This window comes from Solanum dulcamara, chromosome 7, assembly GCF_947179165.1.
Source record: "Solanum dulcamara chromosome 7, daSolDulc1.2, whole genome shotgun sequence".
NCBI lineage: Eukaryota > Viridiplantae > Streptophyta > Magnoliopsida > Solanales > Solanaceae > Solanum > Solanum dulcamara.
In genome coordinates, this window is record NC_077243.1 from 10,323,794 (window position 1) to 10,336,947 (window position 13,154).

The 13,154-nt window shown below is 32.0% G+C and overlaps 1 protein-coding gene and 1 long non-coding RNA gene across 4 annotated transcripts; one reads left to right on the forward strand and one right to left on the reverse strand.

Annotated features, from left to right (window-relative positions):
* Window positions 1-1,484: 1,484 nt before the first annotated feature.
* On the reverse strand, window positions 1,485-3,197 carry LOC129895263 ((+)-menthofuran synthase-like). Its single transcript, XM_055970946.1, has one exon. The coding sequence runs from the start codon at window positions 3,121-3,123 to the stop codon at window positions 1,618-1,620; it is 1,506 nt and encodes a 501-aa protein (XP_055826921.1). The 5' UTR covers window positions 3,124-3,197; the 3' UTR covers window positions 1,485-1,617.
* A 7,378-nt stretch (window positions 3,198-10,575) lies between these two features.
* Window positions 10,576-12,064, forward strand: LOC129895060 (uncharacterized). Of its 3 annotated transcripts, none has more exons than XR_008767716.1 (4): window positions 10,576-10,998; window positions 11,085-11,266; window positions 11,356-11,436; window positions 11,522-12,064. It is a non-coding gene; the product is annotated as an uncharacterized LOC129895060 (long non-coding RNA). The 3 variants fall into 3 exon arrangements; XR_008767717.1 differs by having other exon boundaries at window positions 11,085-11,178; XR_008767715.1 differs by having other exon boundaries at window positions 11,085-11,436.
* Window positions 12,065-13,154: the final 1,090 nt, after the last annotated feature.

Sequence of the window (13,154 nt, forward strand, 5' to 3'; positions counted from 1 at the left end):
TTAAGGTTTAAGTGGGTGTTTGGATTGACTTATTTTTAGAGCTTTTAACTTTTAAGCTTCTTTTTTTTAGTTTTAAAAGTATTTGATTAACTCAAATGCTGAAACAATACCAAAAAAAAGCCAAAAATAAAAAAATTAAGTATTTCTAATTTATGACTTTTTAATTTTTAATTTATAAGTTAGTTTAAAAAATCAATCCATTACCCAGAGTCAGTCATAATAAACAATTGAAGCTGAAGTGACCAATCATATAGAAACATATAATTATGGACTTGGAAGTCTTTTTTGGTGGCTCTCTTATGTCTACTCAGTAATGACTTATGTCTTTCTTCCACTTGTGGTAACCCACCTTTATACCCTACAAAATAATTATATGCTTTTGATGTCGAGAGTAATGACTTATGTCTTTCTTCCCTTGTGGTAACCCACCTTTATACCCTACAAAAAAATTATATGATTTTGATGTCGAGAGACTTGATTTGATCTAAAACGCATGTCTATTTTAATATCATTGTACACAAAAAGCTTAAAAGATTAGAGATGATATACTTTATTTACTTATTTATTATCTTCACCAATTTTTACATTGAATTAACAAAATATCTATGACACAAATCTTCACATATTGGTTTAATATTAAATCATATTGTAATTAATTAATACACATTTTAAACTTAATATAAAACTTAACTATGATAAATTAGTAGAATTTAGTATAAATACAAAGTGGATATTTTTTAAAAACTCTTTAGACTATTGAATTATGATCCTTACCACTTACATCAAGTCTGCGCCACGAGTTTATCGCATTTAAAGTAGTATTGCTAGATATTTTTTCAGATTGGTAGGATTTCTTTTTTTAAAATAATAAAATTATTTGGTGTATGATATTTCTATTGAAGCGCAATTAAATTTAGATTCACGTCTAAACACTCGGGTGGTTCAAACCCAAGATCTCTACTAATGAATGAAAAACTACTTACCACTTCACCTAAATATATCATTTTATTCATATCTCCTTCGTGACCCATCATGAAATAGGTATGTTGTTAGAGTGAGTGCGCTTTACATCAAGTAAAGGCTCTAAGCTCTGCTTTAGCGAGTCTTCTTAGCCGCCTAGAGTGCAGCCTGTCTGCTGAAGACCGTGGCTTTAGAGGCGCAGCTACAGGCATTAGCATCGACATAAATTGTCCATCCCGCTCCCAACATCTTTTGGTTATTCAGTTATCTAGAGGTATATATTTTCATTCTGCCTCAATCCGATATCATAAGTCATATTATTTTTACTTTTTCAGTAACTTTACGAATAAAAATAGGACCCCTCCGAGGTACGCAGGATCGAAATTTCCTCAAAAGACAACTTTTGATTGCTACAACACGAAGACTGATATATCTTAACAATATTTGACATTTAAATAATATTTAATTGGTATGTGTAAAAGATGTTAAATTCTAAGATTAATCACACTTCGTATAAAAAGAAAAAATCTTTTAATGTTAAATTATATATTCGTATAAAAATCATTCAATCTACTGATACTCTATTTTAATTAATACATCGAACTTAAAAAGGAATAAAGAAGTCTCAGGAATAAACATTAAAGAAAATAGACAAATTCAATTGCGTGGAGTGGCATGGACTAACAAGGGGAACTTTCTTCTGACTGTAATTCCAAGAGCTTCATCCACATCCAAGTCTTCGGCTTTTGCTCCATTTGGTAATGAGAACTCAAAATGAAAAAACATTCTTGCCAATGCCAACTCATTCACAACCTTAGCGAATGTGATTCCTGGACAACCTCTTCGACCTGCACCAAATGGAATTAACCCGAAATGAAATCCTTTGTAATCTACACAACTATCCAAAAACCTTTCTGGTTGAAACTCCTCCGGATTTTCCCATATGGTCGGATCCCTGGAGATCGCCCATGGACAAACAAAGACTTGAGTTCCAGCAGCCACGTCGTAGCCCAATACTTTGGTGTCTTTTATTGCTTCCCGGGGAAGCAATGGCACCGGAGAGTGAAGACGTAGACTCTCTTTTATCACTGCATTTAAATAAGGCATGTGCTCCAAGTCGTCCTCTATTACGTCTGATTTCCCTTGAGTTACTTGCCTCACCTCATCTCTTAATTTTCGCAACGTGTTTGGATTTCTGATGAGTTCATTCATTGTCCATTCTAAAAGAGTGGAGGTTGTATCTGTTCCTGCTGCAAACATATCCATGATAATTGCTTTAATCGAATCCATTTCAACTTTAAAACCCGGCTTGTTTTCTTTCTGAACTTGGAGCAATATATCCACAAAATCTGCTGACCCTTCCTCATCTTTCTCATCTATTTTCTTCTCCCTGTGTTCCTCAATTACACCTTCTAAAAATGAACTAAACTCCTCAGCTACTTTGTCCACTTTGGCATTCAAACCATTGAAATGATTCACCCACGCAAGCCACGGCATGTAATCACCGATATTAAAAACACCCAACAATTCAACAAGCTCTATTACCAATGACTTGAATTTTTTCCCTTCTTCTCCGTCACAATACTTCCTTCCTAATGCCACCCTGCATAGCACATCGTTCGTCATGCTCACGAACAACTCCGTCAAATCAACGACTTGTGAATTGTCAATTGAGTCCCTAATTTTTTGAAGAAGAAGAGAGGTCTCTTCTTCCCTGATTTTGCTAAACGATTGGACTCTTTTGCTGTTCAAAAGCTGAAGCATACAAACACTTCGGGCGTTCCTCCAGTAGTCACCGTATGGAGTGAAGGCCACGTCTTTTGGGCCGAAGAAAAGCTTGCTGGGAATAATCGATTTGGGCTTGTTAGCAAAGCCTATATCTTGTGTTTTCATGATCTGTGAAGCTGCTTCGGCCGAGGAAGCGATTAATACTGGGACGCTGCCGAACTGAAGCATCATCATTTGGCCATGTTCCTTCGTTAGTTTTTGGAGAGAGCGGTGTGGTTGTTCCCCCAATTGGTGAAAGTTTCCGATGAATGGAAGCTTTGGAGGAGACGGAGGAAGATTTTTCTTGCATTTTTTGGATGATAACCCGAAAAATGAAAGCAGAATAAATGACAAAAAAATTAAAAAGGGAAAAAATGTTGTAAATAAGGAAATCATTTTTTTCCGATTGTAATTAGTTTTATCTTTTGCAAGAAATAGAAGAGATATTGGTTAAATCTGCATGTTTGAGAACTAGGGAGTTGTTCTCCTTTTATAGAAGAGAGGAAGCAAGATGAGAGGCCAAAAAAAAACAACAATACTCGTATTAGCATGCATGTGATGCAGCCGATAAAGGACAAAGAAGGCGATTATTTTGAAAATCTGAAGTGATCATACCATTAACGATGAGTATTAAAAAATTAAATTGTAAGTATTAAATATGAACATATGTTTTTTAACATACTTATGGACCGGAGCCATCCATCCGAACTTTCTTCGACAAAAAATTATATGATTTATACATAGTTAAATAAATTTATTTATATATTTAATAGATGTTGAATACTCTTCGACTAATTAGTGTATATATACATTTTCAAATTTTGAATACTCTTAATGAAAATCATGGCTCCGCCACTGTTTATGAAAGAGATATTGGTAAAACAATAAATTACTTTAAGTAATTTTAGCGGCCAAAATTCTTTTCATTATTTCAATATTTAACAACCAAGTTTCTTTTAGCAAATTTTATTTGAAATAAGTACATGTATAAATTATTATTTTTTCCAACAGTTCCAAATAATTTTCATATGCAATCGAAAATTTGATATTAAATTTCATTGTTAACTAAGAACTGACATAGACTGGAAAACTTATATATTTAATACAATATCTAAAAAAAACATATATGTACTACATAAGATTTAAATAACATAAATGTTTGACATAATAGCATAAAACATATATGTTTGACATCTATTAAATTCTAAAAATCGAGAAAATAAAATTATGGGTACAAACAACGTCTCTGCATCAACAATAAAATAATAAAAATATAAAAAAATTGTCAGCTGGCTCCATAATTCTTCAACTGAATTTTTGAATCTTCAAATTCTTCATCTGTTAAAAAACCAATTTGAGGTCAATTAGTAACAAAAATATCGGCTAGCTAATAACTTATAAATTTTAAAACATAAATCTATAATTTAATCATTTAAGAGCCTAAATCTTAAACACGAGCTAAAATCATTATCTCATTAATGATTATAAGATAAGTGTTATTATATATACACCATTATCACTTGATCGTGGTTAAGTAATAGGTATTATTATACAGTACTATTTTTTAACTATTAAAATCACATTGTTTGATTTGATTTAAGACTTAATAATTTATAGATAAGCTTGTAATTTTAAAATTACGGCAAATAAATTTTGGCAACCAATGAGTATAACTTATACATATAGTTGTACCATATAGTAGTACACTAAAATTTGCGTGGATTATTTTATATGGAGAACAGGAGTAGATCCTCTCGGGCCATTGACACTTTTGCCCCTATTTTGCATTGGTCTTTAATGTTTGCCCTTCAAAGCAAATAATTTTTTCGCGTGACATAAATTCATATTTTCGCTATATAATATCTCATAAGTTATATCTTATGCCTTTGAGGAACTTATGTTTCGCTAAACATATGCTCGATTGTTAGGGGCATAAATTTATATTTTCGCATCATGATATCCCAAATATTATTTGCCACACCCTTAAAGAAATTATGCCTCATTAGACATAATTAAACTCCATTACTTAAGGCAAAAAATTTAAATTAATCTATTGGAAAAGTAAATATTATAGACCAATCCGTTTGAAAGACAAAAGTGCTAACTTTTTCGATCTTCTACCTAAGAAGTTTCATATATGCATTTGCGTCGCCTCTGTCTATGTAATTAAATTAATTTTCAGCCTCTACCTAATTAATTTATGTCTATAGTCAAATTTGGAAACTTTGATGAAGTTTGAAATGAAAGACTTACGAAAGAAAATCATATAAGACTATAGCATAGTCAAAACCGGTTCCATGTTTAATTTCTAGAGTGAAAACTGAAAGGAACAAACCAATTATTCAACCACTTCACAATTTTTTATTTTTTAAAACTAAAAAGTGGATTAATAGATATCTTTTGCAAGAAATGGACTTGAAAGAATGTAGCGTTTTCGTATATTTAATTAACGCTATATATCAGATTTTTGTGTTTCTAAAGTTGCAATCTCAAAAATATAAGTGTAATCGATCTCTATTTACTTATTATTCCGGGTAAAATATCCACCAACTCATCATGCTAAATATATTAATTGATCTATACTTATTTAATTAACAATCTCTAGCAACTAGTAACAACAAGCTATGTATTAACAGTAATTTTTTTCATCTGCATCGGCACACTTCTGTTAAACTAATAGATGTTTGATATGTATTTAATTATATATAAAACTTCTTTCACTAAATCATGATTAGATAATTAATATATATTATCACTTTGTTATATCGCTTAACTGTGGTTATTAAGTTGAAATGGCTTGATGCAATTAAGCGGGCGGTAGGAGCAGCGGGCAAGTGCTTGATAAGTCAACAACCCAGTGAACCGGGCCGGGCACTCGAAGAAATTAAAGGGGCACATTGAGCAAGTACGAGAAATTGGCCCCGCTCCGTATATAATAAATTGGGCTCTATCCTTCCCGCCAGGCCTAAGCGTGAACCTATCCAATTTCAGCAAAGCTCAGGTGGTAATGCAAGTGTGCGATGAGCGTAGTAGCCACCTCGAATTTAAATAATGTAAAAATGGGATACAGGAGGCTGGCATTAAAGAAAGCGCTTTTGCTTATGTAAGAACTAGTAGAAAGAAAGGGGTGTGGCGCAACTTGCACCAAGCTTGGTTGTACTTAGATAGTAAATTCAAAATAAGTCAATTGTTGCCATTCCGAAAATCAGGGTTTAGAAGTCTTTCGTCCGGGAGATATAGCTCCTTAGTGCGGGTAAGTATATACTAGTACTAGCATAATAGTGTACGTACGTCCATAAAGACTCATAAACCAACAAATATTCATAAAAATATTATCGAGCGCACAAACTAGCTAGCAAGCTTTCATATGGTAGATTATCATTCCTAGAGGTTTATCGTGCTTTAAAACTTGTCTTGTAGAGGCAGTAACATAATCAGAATTTTCACTTAGAGAATTCAAAATATTAAGAAGTAAACACATAAAGAAATTAAAGGAAATTCAATACATCTATTATATACACATATACAAAATATTTAATTATATATAAATAATGTAATTTTTTATAGGAAAAAGTTTGGATAAAATCTGTTCGGTCTACTTGACTTCGCACGCCCCTACTTGCAATTAAATTAAAAGGCAAAAATGTATCGTTATAACCCTAAAACTAAAAATGTGCTTGTGAATTGTAACCAATGAACAAGTTGTTAGTCGTAAAACAAAGCTAGTGCATGTTTTTTGCTTTAGCTATTCAATCTATGTGCCAAAAAACTTGCGATAAATAAATGAAGTCTACATTTACCAGAAATATGAGAGGAAATGCATGCATATAGATGTGGCCATCTTAATAAACAAATACAATTTGACAGAACTGATTATATATGTAGGCCACCAAAATAATTAAAGCATAAGTGAGTCAAGTCATGACCCATCGGTAAATAGAAATATAATTTGTTTTTTATTTTTATATAAAAATATAATTTTTTTTTTTTTTTTAATTTATAACTAGGAAGTCTGACTTGGTGGCGCCACTTTTAGTTAATAATACTCTAATTTGATTCAAAGTAGACTCCCTCAGTCTCAATTTTGTTAACACTCTACTTGATTCAAATTAGACTTCCTGATCAGTCCCAATTCACAAGGGAATTTGGAGTACGGCTAGTGGCGAAATCAGAATTTTTAATAAAAGGGTTCAAAATCTGAAAAAATAGACACACGAACTAGCCGAAAGAGATTCGACATCTACTATTTATACATAAAAAATATTTTAAATATAAATAGTATAACTTTTCGCCGAAGGAGGTTCGGATGAATCCCTGGATACATGCTGGATCCGCCACTGAGTATGAGAGTCAAAACACTTCAGGTAATTTTTGAATTTAATTTGAATATAGATAATTCAATTATTATAAAGTAACATTTCTATATTTGAAATATATATACACAAAAAATATTACAAGTCAACACAATAAATTGATTCAAAATATTTTTTGAAAATAATAAAATAATAATAGTAAAAAGAACTGTTTGACTCTCAAAATAGTAACACCTTCATATAAAATGAAACGGAGTGAAGTTGTATTTGAACATGAAAACATAATTGAAGTTTTGGAAGTTAAATTTGAAAAAACTTTGAAAAACTCATAATACCTATTTTTCAAACTTCAAATTTCATATTCTAAATCTGGAATTTGATTTAAACAGGAGCTTATTTGAAATAATCTCATAATATTATTTGAAAATTTTGAAACATAATTAATGGATAAACATACAGCAAAGATTAAAATTCTAGAAAACAGTTCACAACATATCACATAAATTTTCATACTCTTTCCGTCTCAATTTATGCGACACTTTTTTATTTTTAGTTTGTTTCCAAAAAAATGTCAGTTTTCTATAATTATAAATAATTTAATTTTAAAAAATTTCTTTTATCTTTAATTAAATAATTTCTAACCACATAAATAATTAGAAATTATTTTAGATCAAAAATTATTAAATTAAATAATATCACATAAATTAAGACGGATAAAGCAGTATTTTTCGAACTCTCCCTTATAGTACGTTTGTCATCAAACTAGGAAGTCGTAAATGTGAACAGAAAGATCATTATTTTAGAGAGGATGCCCGATGGGACTGGGTGAAGAACTTAAATGAATCATGTTACATGAAAATCCAGAAAGTCCAAAGTGGAGCCGTAAATTTGACGAAATTATGTAACCCATTCTGCTACAAGATTTTATTTGGTTTTGATTTTCGTGTTGCCAGAGGCAGCTAGTAGGCCGGGTTCGATCAAATCCTATAAATTTTACTCAAACAATATATTTAGTTAGTAAATTTATTAAATATAAAATTTAGAACCCAATTATATTATCACTTAAAATCATTATAGTAAAATTCAGAACCTATAAAATTGAAATTTTAACCTCATTTGCAATGGCGGAGCCACATACACTTGAAGGATGTCAACCAATGCCCCTTCAATGAAAAATTACACTGTTTAACTAAGTAAAAATATTTATTTATGTAAATATATTACATATTGCCACCTCTTGACTTCTATATGATTTTATTTTTAAAAATATTAACACTTAAAATTCAGGATCGGTGGCCAAGGATGTCCAATTTTATCAAAGTAGATGTAAAACGAGTCGATGTTCCAATCAGAAGATCACACGAAAGAGCAAAGACGACATCCTGCAATGGAAAATGATAAAATATTAATTAGTCAAAGAAAAAAGATTAATGTAGAAAAACTTTGTCGTTGTAGTGGAACTTCAAATATGTCGACTTTCAGAAAATCAAATCGCCAATTCTGAAGGTTGAATTAAGTGTGATATAAATGGCAATTACCAGTCTTCACTGTAAAAACGTTTTCGTCATTACAATAGTCGAGTTCTTTTAGTCGTTTTTTACATGTTATATTTTATATACATTACATGCAGAGATGAATATTGATGATTTGATTTTTATGATTTTCTATAGAAATTTTAAATTAAACTTACAATAATTACTACGTATTCCATAAAACTTTTCGTCACAATTTGTGTTATATTATTTTTTTAAGGACATCGGCGTCGCATGAGCCAACCTCCAAAAGAGAAATGCGACACTATTTGATTTGCTAAAAAACATTAAGAAAAAGAAAATTTTTGAAATTTATGGTATAAAATAAATGGTTGGACGCTTGCATCATTACAAATATTTTTACTAAGAATAATAAGTAAAATTTAAAATCAAATTATTTTTAATTATAAATATATAGTTTTTGGATACAGTTAAAAGGAAAGTTTGTAGTATACTTTATATTGCGAAATTACGTATACTGTTATAAAATAAATTGACTCAACAAATTAATAGGAAAGAGAAATAATAAGAATTAGTAAGAGAAAGAGATAGAGAGTTGAGAGAATTCAGTGTATCTTTTCATTGGAGAAAAGAGTGTCTTTTATAGGCAAAGCTGAAGAAAAAAACGTGTGCTACAGTGCAACTACAGTGCAAAATGAGTGATTCTACAGTGATTTTACTGCTCATGTACAGTGAAAATACTATTTACCACAATAATGGGTCTCATGGACATCCACTTTATCTATTTTTTTCAACACTCCCCATTGGATGTTCATGTACAAAAGAAAAATTCGAGTGAAAGAACACATATTCCAATCACCCATACATGTTGTTCCTCGTTAAAACCTTATTAGAAAAAAACCTAGTGGAAAAAAACCTGAAGAAGGAAAAAGAGTACACACATCTGATAATACGCCTTAAGTGCTGCCTCATTAAAAATCTTGTTAGGAAAACCTAGTGGGACAAAACCTAGACTAAGGAAAAAAGAGTGCAGCGCGTATCATATTCCCCCTGATGAAGACATCATTTAGTATCTCGAAGATGACGCATTCCATTCTTGTATCTTCATTTCTCAAAAGTTGAAGTTGGCAATGCCTTGTTGAACTTATCTGCTAAATTATCACTTGAACGAACTTGTTGAACATCTATTTCACCTTTCTTTTGAAAATCATGGGTAAAGAAGAATTTTGGTGAAATATATTTTGTTCTGTCTCCTTTGATGTATCCTCCCTTCAGTTGAGCTATACATGCAGCATTGTCTTTATACAATATTGTTGGAATGTCTCTTTTCAAAGAAAGGTCACATGTTTCTTGAATGTGTTGAGTTATTGATCTTAACTAAACGCATTCTCAACTTGCTTCATGGATGACTATTATCTCTGCATGATTTGAGGAAGTGGCAACCATAGTTTGCTTTGTTGGACGCCATGTGTTATGTCGGAAAAAGACGGTTTAAAATTAATTTCAACTTTTTAGAGATAAATCAATTTTGGAAAAAAAGAGTCGCCACTTAATTTTTTAAATAAATTAAGAAAACATTATTTAAAAGACCCTAACAGATTTATGTCTTAAAAATTTAGAGAAAAAGGTACGAGGTTCATATTACTATTTTAAGAAGGTTTTAGCACTTAAAATAGCCGCTAAAATGCGGTTGTCCGACGATTTGAAAATTATTTGTCTAACTTTGGGAAAATGTATGTTAACAATAATCAAAGCATTAAACAATTTGAAGAAGTATAAATTTTAAAACATTTAAGATAATTTATAAGAATGATAGACTTGGTATAAAAATGATGAAATAAAAGAGGGATAAATAATTTAAATAAAACAAACGATCATAAAAAAAATAGTTTCTCTTCAAGGGATTTAATTAAGCTAAACTATTAATGTTAGGATTAGGATAAAATTAACTAATTAAATAATAGTAAAGGCAATAAAAATTAGTGGCGCCTAAAAGGAACATTTTAGTTTTTAACATTAAACTACCTCCAAATAGGGGTGGGCATAAAATACCGAAAACCGAATTACCGAACCGAACCGGCTATTTCGGTATTTCGGTATTCGGTATTCGGTACTTGGGTCCGGTATTCGGTACCGGAATATTAAATTTCGGTATTTCGGTTTCGGTTTCGGTATTTATTAATTATCCCGTTCGGTATTCGGGATTTACCGAATACCGAATTATTTCTGTTGGGCTCCTAAAAATTCCTTTTAATTTTTAAACATAAAGGGCTATAGGCCCATTCCTATAATTTAATCCAGCCCAAGCCCAATTGTCTTCAACATACCCTAACTCCCTAAGTGAAGTCCCTAACAGACTAACACTTAACCTATTCAGTATTCATCTCAATACTTCACTACTATTGAAGTTCTGCTTCTGCCATTCACGCCGCCTTCACTTCAGCCCTTCAACTTCACTACTACAGGTATTTCCCTCTTCTAGATCTACTGTTTCTATGGACGGTTTTATTTTCTTCAAGATCTATTGAAAGCTGAACACATTTATTTCCAGTTTGCCCCATGGAATCCATCAGAAGTGCTTATAACTTCAGCTGATTCTCGTATCAGAATTTTTGACGGATCAGATATGATCTATAAGTTTAGAGGTATTTTCTGATGCTACTGTTTCTGACTTCTGATTTTGGAGCTGCTTCAGGTGGTGGTGATGGTGTGTGTAGTGTGCTGCTGCTGCAGGTAGTGTTGCAGCTTATGTTGTTTGTTGTTGTTGTGTGTTGCAGCTGAATCATTTTGTTGTTGTTGTTGCATGTTGTATGCTGTTGCAGGTGCTGTTGACTGTTGTGTGTAGTGTTGCAGCTTGTGTCTAGAATTTGATAATAATTTGACCATAATTAACAGACAACTTGGTAATAATTTGATTCCTTATTTATTGAGAAATGCTAACTCCTGAGAGTCGAAAATAACTTGACGGTTGGATTGACTGATGACCAGGTTGGAACCCAAAGACATCCCTATGGGACTTGCTTGAATCCACACTCACATACCAACATAGGACATATGCTGAGGCTGTCAAGCAGGCAATGTCAAAGACAACTGCAAATTGAATGAAGTCAGGAACAGAGCTTTACTGTATGCTTCATGTTGGCAGGCTTTCATATTCTTTTGAAGAATCTTCATCTACTCGGTTTGACTTCATCCACGTTATTCTTTTTGTCATCCACTTCATGCAAAGGTCATGGCCATAAACATCATGTTTTCGTGTCATATGTAGTGTAATGCCATTAAAGCCTTAGCTACAACAGTTTTCGACACATTAGTCAAAGGAAGCCTGCAATCTGCTCATAGAAGTTTTGTTGTCATTATATTATCATTCTTCGGTATGGAAGTATGTTGTATCATTCCACTGAGATTTTCCTAATCTATTACTTTATTTGTTTGATTAAACTGTCCTTTTACTTTATTGTCTATGTTAGATAATGTTAATCTCCCAAGTACTTGTTTTTACAATATATATGACTTCTCCAATTTTCTGTATCGTGTCTTCTTTCTGCTATTGCATTTGATGTGTTTGCTTCTAGACACAAGGTGATATTTTCTGTATCATTTTGTTGGGATTTGCTGCTCCAGTAACCTGCATAAACACACAAACAAGCAAATAAACAAGAGCAAGGGCCTCCAAGAGCTGTAGTTGTAGTTGTTGGAAGTTGCTGTTGCTCCTCCATGTTCAACTTCAGTTTGCAGATTGTAGTTGTTGTTGTGTGATGTTTGATGTGATATTTTTGATGAGCAGCTCCTTCCAGGGTGATGTGAATGCACCTTCCATAGTTGTATTTGTACCCTTGTCACACCTACACAAGAAAGATCAAACAAATGCAAACAACCAACCAAGCATAGTTGTCTTCTCAGATTGTGCCAATGTGTTGTGAAACTGTACCTACAGCACCAACAAACAAACAACCAGAAAAAATCTCCAATGTTAAGATGCAAAAATTTGGGTATTACCGAATACCGTACCGAACCGAATTTTTATTTACCGATTACCGAATTACCGAACCGAAGTTTGAAAGTTCGGTATTTGGTATATACTTTGAATTACCGATTACCGAATTATCGAATCTAAATTTTAAAAATACCGAACCGAATACCGAACGCCCACCCCTACCTCCAAATATGTATAAACAAAAATATTTTAAAATAGACGAAAAAAATATTTATGTACTCATATTCTTCGGATCAGCGCCGACTTATTAATCGGAAGACAAAAATATAGTATTTTATCATTTTTCTGCTCGGATCGACTTTCATCATTTTCGAATGGCCTATCTACCCCTACCCCTCTTAAGTTTATTTATTATTATAATCCTAGAACGATCTAAAAGAAATAATAAAATCTAACGTCCTAAAAGATGTTTAACGTCCCAACTTAATATCCAAGAGACATTGAACGTACTATTATAGTAGGTTTTAGACTAAAGAAAATACAGTCGTCCTAATTAGACACATCGCCAAATAAAATAGATGGGACGAGCAGTTAGCACATAAAATCTCAAATAAGCCTCTAGATTAATTATTTAGCATGCTTGAAAACACAGATAAATAGTGAAAGTTATAATAATTATATATG

Excerpts from the sequence above, each read along its gene's own strand:
- LOC129895263 (XM_055970946.1), bottom strand. The coding sequence starts at position 3,123 with ATGATTTCCTTATTTACAACATTTTTTCCCTTTTTAATTTTTTTGTCA.